Here is a 21,028-nt window from a genome sequence, read left to right as displayed (position 1 = left end):
TTCTTTTGACTCATTTTCTTGCTCACAATGGTGCCTATGCAGGTCCTACAGCAAGTATGGAGAAAGCACCTTGTTGCTAAGTCAGCTGTCAAAGTTTTCAGTGTAGCTAAAAAGTCAGGAATCTGATATAGATGTCAGAGAACCCAATAATCTCAAGGATCTTTTATTGGTAATTTTTTCTGGCCCTTTATTAAGTATAATTACTCTTATTTATCAAACCTATAAAAACTTTAAATGTATCAAAGAAAATAAATTCAAGTAATTTCCCACTTAGCATTAAGAAAAATGATACAATGTGCCTTTTTTTGTAATTCAAATCTAATAGACTTTATTTTCTTTTAATATTCTGACAATTTTGTTTCAAATTTTTATTTCAATTCTAGTTAGCCAATAGTGTAATATTGGTTTCAAAAGTAGAATTTAGTTATTCTTCACTTACAACACCTAATGCTCACCACAAGTACCCTCCTTAATGCCCCCTTGCCCATTTATAGCCCATCCCCCTGCCCAGCTCCCTCCATCAATCCTCAGTTTGTTCTCTACAGTAAAGAGTCTCTTATGGCTTGTTTCCCTCTTTTTTTCCCTTCCCACGTGCTGTTTTGTTTTTTAAATCCCACATACAAGTAAAATCATATGGTATTTGTCTTTCTCTGATGACTTTCACTTAGTGTAATACACTCTAGCTCCATCCACATTCTTGTAAATGGCAAGATTTCATTCCTTTTGATGGCTGAGTAATATTCCAGTGTGTGTGTGTCTGTGTGTATCCCACGTCTTCTTTATCCATTCATTGGTCAATGGACATTTGGGCTCTTTCCATAGTTTGGTGATTGTTGATAGTGTTTCTATAAACACTGGGGTGCAAGTGTCCCTTTGAATCTGTATTTTTGTATCCTTTGGTTAAATACCTAATAGGGCAATTGCTGGGCTGTAGGGTAGTTCTATCTTTAACTTTCTGAGGAAACTCCATACTGTTTTCCAGAGTGGCTGCACCAGTTTGCATTCCCACCAACAGTGTAAGAGGGTTCCGCTTTCTCTGCATCCTTGCCAACATCTGTTGTTTCCTGTGCTAATTTTAGCCATTCTGACAAGTGTCAGGTGCTATTTCATTGTGGTTTTGATTTGTATATCCCTGGTGATGAGCAATATTGAGCATCTTTTCATGTGTCTGTTAGCCATCTGGATGTCTTCTTTGGAAAAATGTCTTTTGAGGTCTTCTGCCCATTTCTTAATTGGATAATTTGTTTTTTGGGTGTTCAGTTGGATAAGTTCTTTGTAAATTTTGGATACTAACCCTTTATCAGCTATGCTGTTTGCAAATGTCTTCTCCCATTCCACAGAGTGCCTCTGAGTTTTGTTGATTGTTTCCTTTGCTGTGCAGAAGCTTTTTATCTTGAAGTCTCAACAGTTCATGTTTGCTTTTGTTTCTCTTGCCTCCAAAGATGTGTCTAGTAAGAAGATGCTACGGCCAAGGTCAAAGATGTTGTTGCCTGTTTTCTCCTTTAGGATTTTGATGGTTTCCTGGCTCACACTTAGGCCTTTCATCCATTTTGAATTTATTTTTGTGTATGGTGTGAGGAAGTGGTCCAGTTTCATTCTTCTGACCTTAACTGCAGGCTCTTATCAAACTTCCTGGTTGTTTAGCATAGATTTTTAAAATCTATGTAATTTTAAAAATCAGCACGTGTTAAAAGATTCTCCTCAGCTAAAAGTACTGAAATCAATACAAAAAATAAAATAAGACAATAACACTCCTTATGTTTTAAGACTTTATTTTTTTAGTATAGTTTTAGGTTTACAACAAAATGAAAGGAAGGTACAGAGAATTCCCATATATACCCTACTCCTAAACACGAGTGACCTTCCCCATTATCAACATTACTCATCAAAATGGTATATTTTCTACAAAGGATAAACCTATGTTGACACATCCTAATCATCCAAAGTCCCTAGTTTACCGTAGGGGTTCACTCTTGTTGTATGTTCTTGAGTTTATAGAAATGTATAATGACACCTATCCATCATTATATCGTACAGAGTAACTTCACTGCCCTAAAAATCCTGTGCTCTGGCCTATGCATTTCTCCTCCACCCCTAGCCCCTTCCCTGGCAATCACTCATCTTTTTATTATATCCACAACTGTGGCTCTTTCAGAGTGTCTTATAATTGGTATCATAAAGTATGCAGCCTTTTCAGATTGACTTCACTTAATAATATGTATTTAAGTATCCCCCATCTCTTTTCATGGCAACTTGAGAGCTCATTTCTTTTCATTGTTGAATAATATCCATGTATGGATGTACCAGTTTATCCACTCACCTGTTGTAGAACAGTAAAGCTGCCATAAATATCTGTGTGCCAGTTTCTGTGTGGACGTAAGTTTCCAACTCCACTTGGATAAATATCAAGGAGCACAACTGCCAGATTATATGGGAAGAACATGTTCAGATTTTAAAGAAACTGCCAAACTGTCCTCCAAGGTGGCTGTACCATTTTGCATTCCCATTAGCAATGTATGAGAGTTCCTACTGCTCTACATCCTCATAAGCATTTGGTGTTGTCAGTATTTATATTTTTAACAAAAACTTATAACCCTAATGCTGCCTGACAAAGGAGTACCAAATATATGGGGGAGAACTATTATATTTTTGACAATAAATTAGGAATTCTAAAATTTTCCCCTTTTACATATTCTATAAAATAATTAAATATAGCCAGCTACTTCTCAGAAATGAGCGAGGCTGATTAATTTGTTTGTTTTAGAAATATTTACTATGTACCGACAATGTAGCAAGCCCTTTTCTTAGCTGAAATCCTATCAATGAAATCAAGGTACAAGTAGAAGATTATGCAACAATAATGGTGCATTACCATGTGATAATCACTATTCTAAGTGCTGGCATTGAACAAAAAACCCAAATACTTCTGCCTCAAAGCCCTTACATTCTAGTGTGTGTGTGTGTGTGTGTGTGTGTACATGCGTGTGCACCTGTATGTGTGTGTTAGGGGTAAGAGAGAAGCGATTGATGGAATGTTATTCCCTGGCTTTCTTTCCCAGTTCAGTAAAAGGTGTGGGTCTCCTCTAGCCTAAGAAAGCCCCTTTATGTATTTAATCTTCAAATTCAAATGTGAATAAAAAAAAGACATGTCCCTCTAACCACCTGAAACAACAGCTAATGTCATGAATACATAGTCCATTTAGGTTTTCTTGTCTCCTTGTGACTAACAGAAAGGACATACAAGAAAAAAATGCAGGCTGTGGTTGATAAAATATAGTGAAATTACTGGATCAACTTGGAGATCAAATAAAAGCTGTCACCCTAGTTTTCATGATATTCCAAAGACAGGATTCAATATGCCCATACAGATCTACAAAGACCTCAGTCTATCCAACCAACAAACCCTCAAATCTATGAATGCGATATCTGCTCAAAGGCATGACATTTAGATGTTTCCTCTACTGAGTGGTCAGTGAGTTAGTGGTCAGATAAGAAGGCTAACCAGCGAGATGTAATGCATACCAGATTAAGAAGAAATCATAAAGGGAGACATGTCTGACTTCATTATTTTCTGACAACTTTAGGAGAGTAATTGTAAGATCTTTTTGGTATCTGTTCAGCTGCAAATCAATATTGTCTTTGATGCAGGATAAAACACATCCAATCACTTTGAAAGTGAAATTACAATTTCCAAATTTTTAATTATTTAATTAAATTAATACTTTACAAATATTTAACATACTCATAAAAAAAATAACAAAGGCTATGTGAATCTGGTGCTGGAGAAAACAGAATTTGAATACCCATTATAAACTGATTACTTGCCAAAAGGCAAGTAAAGGATTTTACAATAAACTGCATGCACTATCCAACTGGCTTTGATGAAACAATTTGGTAAAAATGAATCCTGACTAAAAATCACATTCCTGGTCTATAGGACGCCGAAATAAAAAAGCCCAGGCACTGTACAGAAAGTACTTTGAATACAGAAGATTAAAGAAGAGGATGTCCAACACAGTAACTTCCTTTCCTTGGTTCCAAATGTTCCCTGATCTTATGGATGGTGCCATAACTTCAGAGTATATGCAGGAAGCTGGGATGCTTGAATTTGTAAAAAGTCGAAGGAATAACAATTACATTTCTACAAGAGTACACTGCCAAGCTACAGTTTTGTTCAGTTCTTCCTACAATAAAACCAGGGCATAAAAACATTTAATAACACAGTGTGATAATTATGTGGAAAGGACCAAGGGAAGGCACTCTAAGTCCAAGATTAGTGAATGAAATTCAAAGGAAACTTAATAACAAAGTCCTATTAATAGTATCCATCAACCAGGGCACAGAATGATTCTTTGTAATAGTATTTATTGTGCCAATATTTTACCTTCCTGGATAGAAATTTCCTGGAGCAAATTAGTATATATCCTCACTTCTTCAGAATGATTTTTCTGACCTACAAAGAAATCCCCTGTTCCATTACGTTATTTTTTTAGGTGTGCTCACGGTCTAACTACTTTCAATATCAATAAAATAGTCCTAAAAATTGGATTCAAGGTCTTAATAGGATCTCAAAGCTGTTGTGGTAATTTTTTTCCTTGAATTTCGCAACAATGACTTCTACAGGAACATATAACCAAATACCTCTGAGCAGTAACCAAAATCTTTGTGGAGTAATTTTGAGCAAGGACTAGAAAGTTAGAAAAGGACATGAAAGATGCCCAGAATGCATGAATATGAAATAAATTACAGTGGTCCTTGCTTGGCTCAGTTTCAATATGCATGAATTTCAGTTGCCATGGTTTAAATAACACAAATGCCCCCAAATTACAGTAGAAATTTCAGTTATTGCAATACCACAATAAATTAACTGAGTACTTGCATAAAGTGCAAACTTCACTGTTATCTCTTCAGTACACAAATCACCCTGTTAATATCAGATGTGTATCATGATCAGTGACCAATCATGTCACTTCTTTCAAAGACTGTTGGTGACTGCTCACTGAACACCTGTTATTCAGTTCATGCACAGACAGCAAAGCAGGTGTTGTGTAACTTCGTTGTGTCCCAGTAATAAATCAGTGTGATAATTTATGATGGATTATCAAAGCAGGAAACAGGCAACAAAGATGAAAGAGTAAAGAAATATAAAGTGGTAATGTTGGAAGTGAAATTCGAATAAAATGTAAATGGCATCATAGAAGAAACAACTGGATGAGGGAATATCAACAATACTGCCATTCAAGGGACTTTAGATATACAGTCAGAGAAACTCAGTAAAAGTGAACTTATTGGCATAAATGGGGACAGTGAGTAGGTTGTGACAAAAGGAACACAGATGTCCCAAGAGCGGTGACTCTGGCAAAAAACTTCACATGAAAGAAATTGTGGGAGATATTGTGTAACCCTGTAAATGCAAAGGATAAAATGTTGGAAGCTGATCCCAACTTAAAAAGGAGTATGAACAATTCACTGAGGCATAAAAAAGATGCCTGCTCTGTATTCAAAGTTCTATAATAAGAAGGAGGTAAGTCCAAATGTCCACGGATGGATGAATGGATAAAGAAGATGTGGTGTGTATACACACACACACACACACCATGGAGTATTACTCGGCAATCAAAAAGAATGAAATCCTGCCATTTGCAACTATGTGGATGAAACGAGAGGGTACTATGCTAAGCGAAAATAGTCAGAGACAGACAAATATCATATGACTTCACTCATATGAGGGCTTTAAGATACAAAACAGATGAACATAAGGGAAGGGAAGCAAAAATACTATAAAAACAGGGAGGGGGACAAAACATAAGAGACTCTTAAATATGGAGAACAAACAGAGGGTTACTGGAGGGGTTGTGGGAGGGGGGATGGGCTAAATGTGTAAGGGGCATTAAGGAATCTACTCCCGAAATCATTGTTGCACTATATGTAACTAACTTGGATGTAAATTAAAAATAAATAAATAAATAAATAAATGGTAAAAAAAAAAAAAAAAATAAGGAGGCAAGCACTGTTCCAACTACTCTTGATGAAACACTTTAATTCTCAATGTTTTTGATGTTTCAATTTACCGTCTACTAAGTATTACTTTTTTTCCTTTCCTACTAGTGTTATTACTGACAGTAAAAGTTTTAATGTTTTGACAAAAATGTTAAAGGTCGTGGAGCAATAGTAGTTTTTTGCATTTATTTTAGATTGCTTTGCAAAGTTTCAGCTTACCTGGTCACGTTTATTGTCTCACAGTTTTGTGGAAAGACTCCTTGTAAAAAGTTCAAAGGAAGGAAAAGTAAGAATGTATATGCCTAACTCAAAGAATTTCAGAATGTTAGTAAGTTCCTGATATGGAATTGAATCTTAACCCTATAGGAACCTGAGATTTTGGTGGGTAACACTTGAAACCACTTATGAAACACCTAAATGATAGAAATTACCTGGTATGTTGTCAAAGACTAAGAAAGAAGAAACCTGGAAATCAAGCCAGTACCATAATTGTCATTAAGGGAAACTGTCAAGCAGGAAACTGTGAGTTGGTATAGTTTTAGAAAAAAACACAAAGTGCCTCAAATATAATACTACTAGGGATTTGTGACTTTGGTTGAGACTCAGTGTTTGATTCTAGTAACCTCTGAGCTTGCTAAGCATTAAGATTCTGCTTAAAAGTTTATGAGTTAAAGATAAAGGCAAAGGTATTCAGGAACATTTCCCTGTGAGAAACCTTTGTCTTCAAAACATGGTCTAGGGCTCACCAAGTCCTGGCTTGGCTTCAGCAGTTTAAAAGTCTTCTCAGGCTTCTTCCTCAGTAGGATCAATCGCATCTTGAGATACAGTTCAAGATACATTTCTGGTAGAAAGTAACTCTTTCTCCTAAAAATGAAGGTACAACCTGTTCTTTACTACATGTTTAGCCTATGGGAAGTCCAAGTTTAATCCTGGGCTACCAAAAGACTGACATGCAGAACCAGAAAACCACTGAGAAAATCCTCCAGTGGTCAAATACAGACTATAAATGGTAATCTGAAACAGTTAAGGAGAACTAGCAATCTAGAAAGTGAAAGTCATGGGTCTGAGTTACTATTAATACTTCAGGGGCTACATGATACCACACTGTAAAAAAACATATAACCAAGTGGCAAGTGAAAAATAGAGGGGCTCTCCTGTTTGGTGGAATCTCTAGGCCATAAATAGGAGGTCTCTTAGAAAACATACCAAAGTAAAAGGTAGACTTAGATCCATAACTATCCCAAAAATGTGACAGAAGGCACAGAACATGCACACTTACATGTCTCCTCAACTGAAATGTGGGTGCTACAAAGCCAGGGGCAATATGCATTTCACTTCCACATCTCGAGCCTATAGCCCATGCCTAGCAATCAGTAGGCACCCTGTCAATAGACATTTGTTGAATAAATTAAAACAAAGTAGGTCTACATTCTGCTCTGTCAGTAACAGTTTCATCTACTCAGTATGTGTACCCACATATAGGTTCACTCTTCATGGAAAAAAAAAGTTCTCAAAGTAAGTTCAAGACACGGAGGCAGTATACTGCAGTGGTAAATAGCACTGGTTCAAATCCCAGTACTACCAGAGAACAGCTGGGGGGTTGTGGCCAACTGCCTAACCTACCTGCACTTCCGTATTTTTCTACAAAATGGGAATAACAATGGTACCTACCCCCACAGAGTTCTTGTGAGATGAAAATGTGACTGCAGATGTGCTCCGCAGCATCTATCATACAGAGCAAGAGTTCCACAAATAAATAGGTGTTCTTATCATAAACACCTTTAAATGTGAGTCCAGACTGAGCGAATCAAATATATAGGTCCTCCTCCACACATACACACACACCCCACATATACTTGTTCTAAGAAGAGCCTAAATAAAAAATTGCCATCAAAATATTTTCTTAGCTTAATTAGCATGTTCTTTAAAATATGATCAGTGGAATAAATACAAAAAAAGAGCATTCAACCTAACACAAAAATGAAAATTAAAACAAGATGCTTTTTTTGTCATCAAATTACTAGCAAAGATTTTAGAATTATAATTATGTCAGGATTCGGAGGTAAAAAACAGATATTCTTGGGGCACCTGGGTGGCTTAGTCGGTTAAGCGTCTGACTCTTGGTTTTGGCTCAGGTCATGATCTCACAGTATGTGAGTTCAAGCCCTGAGTCAGGCTCTGCAGTAATAGTGCTTAGGATTCTCTCTCTTTCCCTCTCTCTCTGCCCCTCCCCTGCTCATTCTCTCAAAATAAACAAACTTATTAAAGAAACAGATATTCTCATCTGTAAGTAATTGATACAAACTTTCTAGAAAACATTTTGGCAGTATGTATCAAGAGCCTTAAAATACCTCTGCTGTTTCCAGTCTTACCTATCTTTAGCAGAATTACTTTCATAGTATCAAAAAACTTGGAAACATCCTTAATATCCATCAAGATGAGAGCTAAGTAAATTATACTGCATCCATAAAAGTAGAGCATAGGCAGCTATAAAAAATTTTCTGAAAACAAGGGGGGAAATTAGGATGTAAGTATGTAAGTTACATCAGTCCATATATGGTTTTTCTTCTTAAAGAAAGGTTAACAAAAATACATAGAAAAAAACAGAAAGGGAAGAAGAAAATTCACTATAATAGTTTATTTCTAGGTTCTAGGACTTCAGATTTTTATTTTTTTCTCTATAATTTCCAATTTTGTATAAGGGTTCTTAAAGTGGTATTTATTATTTTTTAAGTCAGAAAAAAATTGTAAAGCTTATTTTGTAAAAATAGGGCTGATAGTAAACAGGCTAACTCCTGGTTCAGTCAATGAAAAGTAATGTCATTAATGAGAATGCTATGATCAGCAAACTTCAATCAAACCAAATGCAACAAATCACACTGTTGTGAAATAATTTCATTATCTTAAAAAAAAAAGGCTATTCTCTACTTCAAACATATGACATAGGCTTAAGGCCTGGGGCTGCCAATAAGGGTAAAGGCTTTCCCTAACATCAATACAGACTGAATAGGTCTTGATGCTGTATCAGTCTTTTTCGTAATATAAAAGACTTACCGAAATCCTAAGAAAATTTCCATAAGAAGTCTAGACACTTTTTTCAAAATAAAAGTTGTGAAATGTCTTGACAGTTGTCACTGTTAGCCCTTTTCTTCCCTTTCTTTGCCTTTTAGACAAAAGTTGAGAACAGCTTTGAAATCACAAAGCATTTCCAGAGTGTGATACATTGAGAAGAGCCCTTAGAATATATAATCAGTCATCTCTCTTCCATTTTCAGATCACTTTAGATTTCTGAGTAAAAGTGAAATTCATGAAATATACAATAAGCCAATCCACTACCACATTTTATTATTTTTTTTACTTTTTTAAAAGTTATAGAATGAAATAAATGAAATCAGCATCATTCACACCTTGCCTCGTATAAATGCTTGCTGGCCTTCAATGACTGACCTCTCACTGTGTGAAAGGGAGATGAGGAATACATCTCACATGTTAAAAGTTTAGAAGTTTACACCGTCACCTCAGAACTTCACTAATTTAGTAAATTTCTTTTACCAAACCAGTAGGGAAATATGGTTGAGTATAAGCATCAACCAGAATACATACTACCTTTTCACCTAGTAGTGACCATTCTACATTGTTAACGCTGATTCTGATATAGCATCAAGATTTTCCCTGACAAGTTTGGTCACGTGATTATTACAATAAAACACGATCCAAAACCACAATTTTCCTGTGGCCACTTCCTTACAGAATCATAGTAAGAATGACAACACACAGTTCAAATGGGGTTTTGATGAACACATGGACACGGACAAGTGCAAACTGGGAAAATAAAAAGTATAATATTCTACCCTAACACTAAGGTGGGCTGTGACCATCTCTTTGCCAAAATAATATGTGTAAATGCTCTGAAAATATTAAACTCTACATAAATTTAAGGTATTGTTATTGCTAGGATTCCCACCAGTCATTCTTAAGAAATTAAAAAAAAAAGCCACTTATGAATCAAGAAGAATATTAAGACTGTATATTCTTATTTATCACATTATCACACTTTTTAATACAAGTCAGGTAATAATCTTTTCATCATTAAAACATAAACAAAAAATAGAAATAAATACTTACTCACAATACCAAACTGTCCCCAAGAAAGTAGTACAGCCAAAATTGGGAAAATGACAATGAGGATATTTTCATTTGGAGAAAACCATGAAACTGGGAAGAAAACAAAATCGCAATTAATATTTACTACAATCATGTTAAGTCCTGCCATTGAATAGTCAACAATATATTTTACTGTAAAGATAGAAAATAAAAATAATTTATTAAAGCTGTGGCCTTAAAATAATTACAAATTACACAAATAATTTACTTATACAACAAATTTTATTTATGAAAAAAGAAGCTAATTTAAGTGTGTTTTCCACGTTTTCCCTAACCTATGATTTGTGGAAGAAGACAGTATGGCACAGCTGAGAACAGGGCTCTGGCTGGCTTGAAAGCTAACTCTATGTTACAAGCTTTGTGACCCTGGACAAAGTCTTAACACCTCTCTGTTCTTCAGTGACCTCAATTGTTAACCCCAGTACAACAGAATACCTATACCCTGAAGGACTGTTATGACTATTTACAAAGCTAATAACGTGAAATGGGCTTAAAACAAAGCTTGACATGTACCAAGTACTCAGTCAACCTTCACTACAATGATTGTAACATTAGGTATTCAGGAAGCTTCTGTTAAGTGGGTCACATGTTACCTAGACAGTGAAAATAATAGTCACACAGTCTATATGAAAGAAATCGTGACATTAAGATATCAAATAACTTGAGAACTTTTTAAAAATTAAATTGAATCATATCTTAACACTAATGCACTGATTTTATCATGGTATTTCTTCCCTAACAATAAAGCTAAGCAAATGCACTAAAAACATTTCAAAGTTTGCCTCTACAATGGGGACTTGCTGAAGAACATTCCTCAATACTGCCCCAAAGCAAGCACTGGTGTTCCTCTGAAACCAACCCTATTCATTCAAATCCTCCCTGGCTCTGTCTTTCCATATTGGAGTGTGAAGAATCTTGTGTGCTTTCGTACCACCACGATAGCCATGCATTTCTTGTGCTACTCTTACGTTAAAACCTGATAAACGTTCGCAATGATCCACACAAAATAACGTTACAAATTCTGTCTTAGAGATATGACCTTTCAGAATCGAGCATTTTGCCCTGTATATACTAGAGACTCAACGGTTTACTGCTAAAGGTTTAATCATGAGATAGTTTGGTGAGTGAATGGAAGACCGTATCTTAAACTTTGGGTTTCTACCAAGAGATGGATTTTTCAGATACTCTAAATCAATACCGTAATTTCCAACTATATTACTGTGTATCTTCCTACACCAAAGAAAACCTATTTCAATTTGGCCAAAATTCCTACCAGGAAAAATCTTTGTAAATTATGCTTAGGTTTTTGTATCTAATGCCCAAAGGATTTAAAAGCTCTATGATCTAATGACTATTCTTAATCTACGTTCTCTGAGTTGTCTACATTAATTCTTTAATTCTCACAATTATTATATGAGGAACTGTTAGCCCCTCCTTAATGCTGAGGGAACTGAGGCACAGTGAACTAAGAATCCTAAGTATCTTAAGTTTTCATGTCCCAAACAGATTTCTGAGAGCCCTCCCCCTACTTCCCCACCAAACCTCCCCCCTAGGGTTTCCCCATTTCATCAGGCCAAAAATCTTATTGTCATCCCTGACTCCTTGGTTTCTCTGACACCCCATACCTGGTCCAACAGCAAATCCTGTGCCCTCTACATTCAAAATACAACCAGTATCTGATCAACATGAACAGTGTATGTTCAAGATGAGCTAACAATGAAATGTTCTTTCACTGACCTCCCTGCCTACGCAACAAAATAATCTCAGAACATATTGACAGAAACCTATTAATGAGAGATGTGTTTAACCATGGTCTGACCACTCATTTTTCACTTATTTCACAAATACTTATTGAAACTTAAGACCCACTGTGAATTTGGCAAGTAGGACCATGAGCGTGAGCAGGGGAAGGAAATGAAGATCAGACTTTTGTGGGTAGTAAGGAGAGGTCTCTGGGTGAGGAACTGGATCTGCGCCACATAGACAGGGAAGAAGAGACACCAAAGGAACAGCAAATTCAAGCAACAAAATGGTGGCCACTGTGGCTAGAATTTAATGATACAAGAGGGGATGGGAAGAGTCTCCTGGGGTAAGGTCATATTGGGTCTTAATAGCTTGTAATAAGAGTTTGGATTTTATCACAAGAACAATGATAAGTGATTCGAAAGCTTCATCCAGGGGAGAAAAATGACCTGATTCATTTAAAATCTTTGCTAGCTATGTAGACAATGGATTAAGAAGCAGGACTGATCATAAAGTTGCTGCAGCAATTGTGTAGTAGCAGGAAAGCAACATGTGATCCACAAATACAATCTTGAGTTCATTTTCACTCCTCACATTTAAACACATAACAAGGAACTGTTCCAAAGCAAGGTGATTAGAATGGGGATCCTGAAACAGAAGCAATGGCTAGAAGAACTGGGGATTTCTACCTTAGAGAAAAACAAGCTTAGGAGAGAAACACCACAGCCTTCTTCATGAGAGAAATTACAGAATGTCAAGTTCTAGCTTGACTTAAGTTACAACTAGAACTGCCTACTAATAAACCAAGACCTTTGGGAAGGAAGAGAGTTTCATCATGTCACATGTTGAGGTAAAATGTCTGAATGACCAATTACCTGGCATGTGATAGAAGTACTTCATGAGTGAGATGGTGAAAGAGACTAAATGACTACTGGAAAACTCCAAGCCTCTATGCCGAAATAATGAGAAGTATGAGAAACATTTCAGTGACATACAGAAAGTAGGATTATAGAATAAAAAATATTATTGCCTAAGAGATGCTTAACTGAAACTTACTAGAAGGTTTATTCAAACTTCACACACTCTTTCCTCTCAGCTCTCACCCCAAGACTGTAATATGTTCTCCACAGCAAGAGTGTGTGCATGTGTGCATGTGTGCACATACGCACACATGTACATGGTGGTCCATCATTCTCTCAGTTTAAAATCACTGCTTCAGACCTCTGGCATAATTTACCTCTTCTCACTGGCACGAATGTGTTACCTCTCTCTAATTTGTTAAGGTGGAGAGTCCGAGGGTCACCAAAGTGGACATTCAAGAACCAAATGAGATGCTGGGGGGAAAAAGCCAATGTTTTATATAAAACCACTTATATACCCATTAAGCTATTGATCTGTCTTGGTACTATTATCAGATGACTTTAACTATTGTTCCTCAAGGGGCAAAAAGAATAAGATACTTCTCTAAGGTCCTTCTCAATTTTCAATGTTTATGGTACTAAGAAAATAAACTAAGCTTAAAATAGTCGCTATTGGATATTTTTCCACCTTAGGAATAAGAAAGATAGTCCAAAGGCAATGCTATTCCATTCAAGCTGTGGCTGACAACTCTGCCCATTACTCTTCCCCAATTCTTGTTCAGGTAGTGTGGTCTCAAGAAGATGAACTTATTAGTGGAAAAACAAAGAAATGATATTAAGAGGATATGGTCTATGAATGAGTGTTTAAATTTTTCTTCCCAGCCTAAGTATTCTAAAAACCCAGTACTTCACTCCTCTTATCACTGTATACAAAAGGGGTAACTGGAAAAAGTGAAGAGATCACTAAAATAAATTAAATGTGCCTTTCCTTCAAATATATACATGGTAAACCTTCACAAACACCAGTTTCCACAAAAGAAGGTTAAAATAAAATTTATAACACTAAAATTCAAGCCACATTTTTATGTGATGTTTCAGGCCTGTGATGACTTTTTTGATGTGTTGACTAGGCTAGGCTAGTCCCCAGTTACTTAATTAAACCCATAATTCTACGGTGGCTCCCCAAATCCCTGCTCCCTACAATCAGCCTTTTATAATTCTCTCCCCTTGAAGAAGGGATGGGGAAGTGAATATGATGGATTTCATTTCCATGATTCTGTTGTGTTATATATCAAAAGGGATCCTGATGATGTGATTAAGGTGCCCAACCAGTTGGCTTTACAAAAGGGAAATTGCCTTTGGGAGAAGAGGGGGCTGGTCTTATCAGGTGAGCTCTGAAAAAGGTCTGAGCTCTTCCTGGAAAAGAAAATCAAAATGTGAGAGAGATTCTTTGTACAAGAGGAAGGTTCTCCTTTGCTGGCTTTATTATATGGAAGAGGCTGTGTGGCAAGGGATGAGGTGACCTCTAGGAGCTGAGAAAAGCCCCTAGCAGACATCTAGCAAAGAAACAGAAGTACAAAGAAAGAAGTCCTACAATCACAAGGAACTGAATTCTGCCACAATCTCGCCTGTTGCCTCACCTAACAAATGGTAAGACCTATGTCTATCTCCTAGAATTCTTGAGAAGATCACAGGACACAACATACATAAAGTATCTGGTATGCGCTCAAATAAATGTTAGGTTATTTTACTGTTCTTATTTATACTGCTATCATTTCCTTGAAAGTAGGGATCACATCTTACTCATTACTGAATCCCTAGTGCCTAGCACAGTGCCTGGGAATAGTAGGTACTCAATAAATCTTTTTAAGAAAGAGAAATATTAACTTATATACATCCCAAACAATTCTGTCATGGAGACAGTATCCCCATTTTACAGGTAAAAAATTGAGGGCCAGATTGGTTGAGTTTCTCAACCTAGTTTTCTTAAACTAGAAATGGTGAAGGATAGAAAAATCTTTCTAAATTCAAGTCCTGTGCTCCTTCCAAAAGTATAATACTACACAGAGACACCAGAGGTATATAAAACTCTAATTCATATATAATATTCTACACATTCAGTCCTAGTGCTCAGAAAAGGAACACAAATGGTCACCATTACTCCACATTCCATTAAGTAGATTTCTCTATTAAGTAATTTCTGTTTCTCATTTATGCCTACATTGGCAAAAAACAGCACAACATAGTGATAATGGTTTCTCCTGCTAAATCTCCAAAGTCCACATGATGGGCAAGCAGCACTACTATAGTAACTCTGTACTGCACAGTAAGAGTCTTGCCCCAAATTAACATCTTTGAGCAGAGGAGGTTTATTTCTTCTTCCAGTCAAAAATGGGTGTAAAACAGAGACAACACCAGATGCTGGCGAGGATGTGGGGAAACTAGATGGCTTGTATGTTGCTGATGAGAACGTAAGATGAAATAACCACTCTGAGAAACAGTTTGGCAGTTTCTTTAAAAACTAAGCATATACTTACATACAACCAGTAATCATACTTCTGGGCATTTATCCAGAGAAATGAAGACTATGTCCACACAGAAACCTGTACATGATTTTTCACAGCAGATTCATTTGTAATAGCCAAAAGCTGGAAACCACCAAAATGTCCTACAACAGGTGAATGGTTAAACAAGCTGTGATACACCCATACCGTGGAATACTACTTAGCTCAGAGAGAGGAAGTGTGGGGGAAACAAACTATTGATACGCACAGCAAATTGGATAGTTCTCAACAGCATTGTGCTGAGTAGAAAAAGCCAATCTCAAAATACTGTATGATTCTACTTATACGACACTGTTGAAATGACAAAATCATAGCCATAGAGAAATGCATTAATGTGTGCCAGGTTGGGAACAGTTGGGGGTGACTATAAAGGGATTGCATGAGGAAGATCTTTGTGTTAATGGAACAATGGTTCTGAATCTTGACTGTGGTGGTAGTTACTTAAATATACACATGTGATAAAATGACAAAGAAATATGCACACATTGTACCATTGTGAACCTGCTGGTTTTGATACTTTACTATAGTTACAGAAGACGCAATCACTGGGGGAAACTGGGCACAGTAGACAGCATCTTTCTGTTCAATCTTTACAATTTCCTATGAATCTTTATTTCAAAAAATAAAAATGGGTGCAAAGCCAAATGTCTGAAACTTCTTGTATAGTATTCAACATTCTCTGCAAGAAAATAATACCTTCTCATTCTAATGGCCCAAAAGGTAAGTACAACTCATTTTTTTATAGGGTACTTTGAAAACAAAGAAAAATAAAATAATTGCACATGAAAATATAAACTTGGTCTTCATCTCAGATACTGGTATTTCTTTCCCATCCATCTTCACTCCATCTTCTGGCCTTTCAAATCTCGTATCTTGAGTTTAACAGTCTGTCTCTCAGGGACTGACGCTATACTCCAAAACTGCTGCTCCCCGCCCCCTCCATCTTGTTTTTTCATTCCCACATTAAGTATACATTCCTTCAGAAAAATTTCAAGTAGGTGTCAGGTTACCTAATTCTAGGTAATCCCAGTGTTTGAATGGTCAGACCCTGCTGAAAGGTATACATTTTTTTTTTAAAAGCTTCTTAGTCCCAGTTAATGTCAAATTAATACAAGTTACAACATAAGAGATTTCCTAGCAGCATCGCCTTCCAAACTCTGCCAGCCCGCTCTAACCTATCTCCTACCCATTCCTCACTGCACAAAAATCCCTCTTACAATATCCCAGGCCAGCTTCAACAACTTGATAAATCTTACTTCATAAAATAAACATTCCAGGAACACAACCAACATTTGCAAAGCACTTTGATTTACAAAGAACTTACATATGAGATCTCATTTGATGCTCATTACACTGCAGAATACATAAAAGCAGGGATCTACTTTCATCCCCATCCCAGAGATAAGGGAGGTAACTTGGACTCAGAGAAGACAGTTCTCAAGATCATATGGGCAAATAGTTAAGTTGCAAAATAGGTGATCGAATTTAGATTTCCTGATTCCTAATCCTAAACACTGTCAAAAGATTCCACCAAATTAAACAGGTCATTCTCAGTCTGGTGACAGACATTTTATAATGTCTCAACACTAGGGGAAGACAAAGAGGTGATCCAACTGAACTGTTCTGGTCCCATCAAAGCAGAGGTTCTCAAAGTATGGTCTAATCCTAAAATCAGTAATATGTCTAGTGATTCTAAACAGATACTTCAAACAAAAGGTCATGATGCACTTGTATGTGGTTGAAGAAATCAGATGGCACAATAAAGAAAAGAAAGCAGGTTGTTTACTTCAACTAACTACTGCTTTATACAACTCACCAAGCCAAGTTTGTGAAGAAAGGGCAGAACCATGGTGCTATAATCAAGGCTGAATTCAAATACACTGAATTGGATCTCTAGTTCTTCCAAATCTTGGCCAATGAAGAAAACACCAAAGCAAAGCGAAGCATAGGAAGCCTTAAGGACTCATCCATGATAACCTGATTTTTTAATCTCCTGAGTCTCCTAATCTAGTCTCTGCAGAGGGGACACGGCTGGCACTCGTCAACCCTTGGTCAAAGTGTAAGGTTAAAGAAAAGGCCAAATAATTGGAAAGAGGCTGGAAAATTAATCACATGAAAGAGAGTACTTTTGATGGCAGCAAACAGAAATGCAGCATAGATGACCTTAGGACTGTTCACCCCAAAGGAATAGTCCTGGGACCAAAAGTGTGAGAACCACACAATATACAAATTAACCAACAGCAAAGGAGTTTTACTCTGAAAAGTAGAAAAGCGAGTAAGATAAAACTCATGATTTTAAAGCTGATAAACATTACATCAACATTATTAATAGCCTGTGCTTTGCCTAGCCCCATTCTGCCCCCTTTCTAATAGGATCAGGATGCTACAGGACAAATAAATGAGAAGCTTTTATAGAAATCTTACCAATACGGTATTTTAGTTCTATGATGGTTTCGCCTTCTCTGCTTAATTCTGTTACTTCACAAGTGTAGTTTCCTACAACAGCCTCTTCCTTGTTCATCTCCAAAGAGGCAATGCCATTTAGTAATTTTTGTGGTATGATTTTTGTACTCTTAAATTTATTGTCGCGAGTGGTCTTTTCTACAGCGCCATCAAAGGTGAAAATGTCTTTTCCTCTAAATTTCCACTTTACATACATTTCATTAATGTTTGTGGCCTCCACATTATTAACATAGCATGGGATGATAACAGTTTCATTGCAAGCAGTGTATTCTACAGATCTGGTTATGTTAAATATTAGCTGAGCCGAACCTGAAAAAGAAAAAGAAAAAGAAAATTGTTTCATTTCATTATAGAATTCTATACTTTAAGATGTTACAAATCCTTAAGATAAAGAGCAATGCTTCTCTTGTTCATTTAAGAAAACAGTGCAACTATACAGAAGACAGGCAAGGTGAAAAAAAAACCCAAATTATTTCAATATTAATGTGCACAGCTGGCAGAGAACACTGTAACTTTTCCTTATTCAACCTCAGTAATACAAAGTACACATTACCATGCATCTTGGGAATAAATTCAGCAACCCTGCTGGAACATGCAGGTGTAGTATCTGGCTTTGGAAGCTTTGAAGTAATCGTTACTGCCTACTGATATATGTAGAAAAATACTGTCCTCACCATGTGAAAATTTTGAACAGAAAATCAAACCAAACATTATATCCAATCTCAACTTCATATACTTCCTCCAAATAGAACTTGCTAAACTGATAGGAAGTTTATCTCTATCCTTATGTTGCATTTCCAAAAAGATGATGGAGTCTACTATAATATAAAAAGGTAAACCAGATGAATCACATCACATCTCTCCATGAGGATGGAAAGTCTTAGAATGCTAAGAAGAAAAAGCACTTTCTGTGGCTTTCTCCCCACTGCAAAATACAGACAGCAATACTCATTTTGTACGTATTAGAAACGAGTATATACAATTGAAAGGCATTTTCCCACCCCTGTATTTCATTAAACTATGGAACAACAATTTCCAAATATGTATTACAGGTATTCTTTCCTCCCAGAAACCATAAACCATTCAAAAGAAGCTAAAAAACAAGTTAAAACCAAGAGCAGATACTGCTAATAAGTAGGGTCCAGAGTAATCCTCTCGTATCCATGGTCATATTTTCTGTGGTTTCAGTTACCTGCAGTGAACCAGTCTGGAAGCAGAGAATCCTCCTTCTGACACATTCTATAATTCTACATATTACACATTCATTTCATTATAAATTTCTATATTTTAAGATGCTAGAGTAGCCTAACACTATGTCACAGCGCCTACATCCTTCATCTCATCATGTAGGCATTTTATCAAGAGAAGGTATTTTGAGAGACCACATTCATATAACTTTTACTATAGTATACTGTTGTAATTGTTCTATTTTATTATTAGTTACTGCTGTTAATCTCTTACTATGCCTAATTTATAAATTAAATATATAGATATGTATAGAAAAAATAGTATATATAGGATTGGTACTATCTGTGGCTTCAGGCTTCCACTGGGCGTCTTGGAACATATCCCCCCGCAGGTAAGGGGGACCACCATATTTTATCCAGCTCTTCTCCATATGATAAACTATTGTTGCCTTATAAATGAAATCTAAAATGTGCAAGAATATGGGGAAATTATAGCGGTCTTCCACATTGCTCAGCCATTTATCAACTCTTTTACCTAAGTAGTTAGCCGGCTCTTTCCTCAAAAAAACAAAGCACTAACAAATATAAATAAAACATCACCTTCAATAGCTCATCCTTAAGATTTCTTCTTTCTACATTCATAAAATGGGAATAAAAATCAGGGGTATAGAATGTTATTGTTCTAGGAACATAATTATTATTTAGTAACTGCCCACTTAAATGCCAGGATGCATAGTGGAATATGAAGTGAACAATGTTCAGAAAGCCTGAGTACAAAGCAAGCAATTAACTTAACTTTTCTATGCCCTGGTTTACTCTCTGTGAGTAAGAGGATCAAAAACAAACACTGGCTACTTCACACAATTGTGGGGAGCACCAAAGGAGAAAACTTCTGGGCAAGTGCTCTCTAACAATACCACGCTCTAAATATGAGGGGCAGTACTGTACAAGTGAGGCAACATAGCCTTTTAATGTGACAATCTGGACCTGGCAGGTCCAAACTGTTATATTTCTGGGAATGTGCAGTTTGAACCAACTTTGGGATGTCCACCGCTCACCCCTTCCCACTTCTCGGCATTGCTTGCCATCCAAACATTCACAAGTGCCAGGCAAAACCTGTACTTCCAGTAATTGTCCCTAGCCTTGGGGTTGTGAATTATTCCCCCTGAGAAGGAAGCACTGGAGGTGAGGGGGAACTACAACGTACAAAAAGGAGAGAAGTAAGTATGACATTGGAATTAGAACGGAACGTGTCATAAAATATAATGAAAGGTTTTGAAATGGACAAAAAGATTCCTGAGTGTCCTTTCAACAGAGTGCTAGGAATTGTGTGACAAATTCCTTGGGAATATCTGATTCTGTAGAGGGCTTATGCCTTTCACTGTGTTTGTCTGTCTGGGCTATTTTACAATTTTGGTAAAACTGAGTAATGCAAATGATTCATGTACATAGAGACACAAATAAACTTTGTTCTGTAATTCACTTCTCCCTGCTGGAAGAAGAGAGGATTTCAAAAAAGCACATTTTATTGCCCTGAGGATACTGACCAGTCTTGCATCTGTTTGAAAATTCATTTCAGCATTCCTGATTGCCTATAAATGTGTCTGTTCTCTCAATTTTCTTTTAAAATCAAGGTGGCTTTACCATCTTGCTGGCTTACTTATTAATTAACATGTGAAATAAAATCTTTGACACTTGGTCATTTTGTATTTGAGTCAAGATAAAAAAGAATATTTCTAAACATTACCGTTTAATAAAAGAGATAAAAGTGAAGAGCTCAGTTCTCCTAACAAACTTTTTTAGAAGGCTCTAAGAAAGAAATGGCTGGCAAATACTCCATAATTTCATAACTTATGTTTAGAGAATGAATTTTCTCAAGAATACAGAAAGCACTAATTGCACTCCATTATTTGTTGTAACAAAAGAATTTTATAGCTGAAGCAATTTAAGTAGAATAAATGCTGTCAATAAAATCCAAAGCAAAATTGACCTGGATAAGCCATAACTTTAATAACCCTTGTACTAATTAATAAATAAAAGTAGTCCA

General features: G+C 36.4%; 1 protein-coding gene across 7 annotated transcripts in view; it reads right to left on the bottom strand.

The window, feature by feature from the left end:
- CD47 (CD47 molecule) overlaps positions 1-21,028 on the bottom strand; it is a 46,097-nt gene that overhangs the window by 16,412 nt on the left and 8,657 nt on the right. For 6 of the 7 annotated variants that reach the window (XM_047098625.1, XM_047098626.1, XM_047098628.1 and 3 more), the window contains exons 2-3: positions 17,756-18,103; positions 10,126-10,215 (exon numbers count right to left, since the gene is read on the bottom strand). In XM_047098625.1, coding sequence (XP_046954581.1) covers positions 10,126-10,215; positions 17,756-18,103 — 438 coding nt within the window. The remainder of the gene's footprint in view (positions 1-10,125; positions 10,216-17,755; positions 18,104-21,028) is intronic. The other variant, XM_047098631.1, reaches the window with a different exon arrangement.

The sequence above is a fragment of the Lynx rufus genome, unplaced genomic scaffold, assembly GCF_022079265.1.
Source record: "Lynx rufus isolate CCGP_SWC_20201006 ecotype Redwood Valley unplaced genomic scaffold, mLynRuf1.p SCAF_5, whole genome shotgun sequence".
In the NCBI taxonomy this organism is placed as follows: Eukaryota; Metazoa; Chordata; class Mammalia; order Carnivora; family Felidae; genus Lynx; species Lynx rufus.
This window is presented reverse-complemented; position numbering and strand designations above follow the sequence as displayed.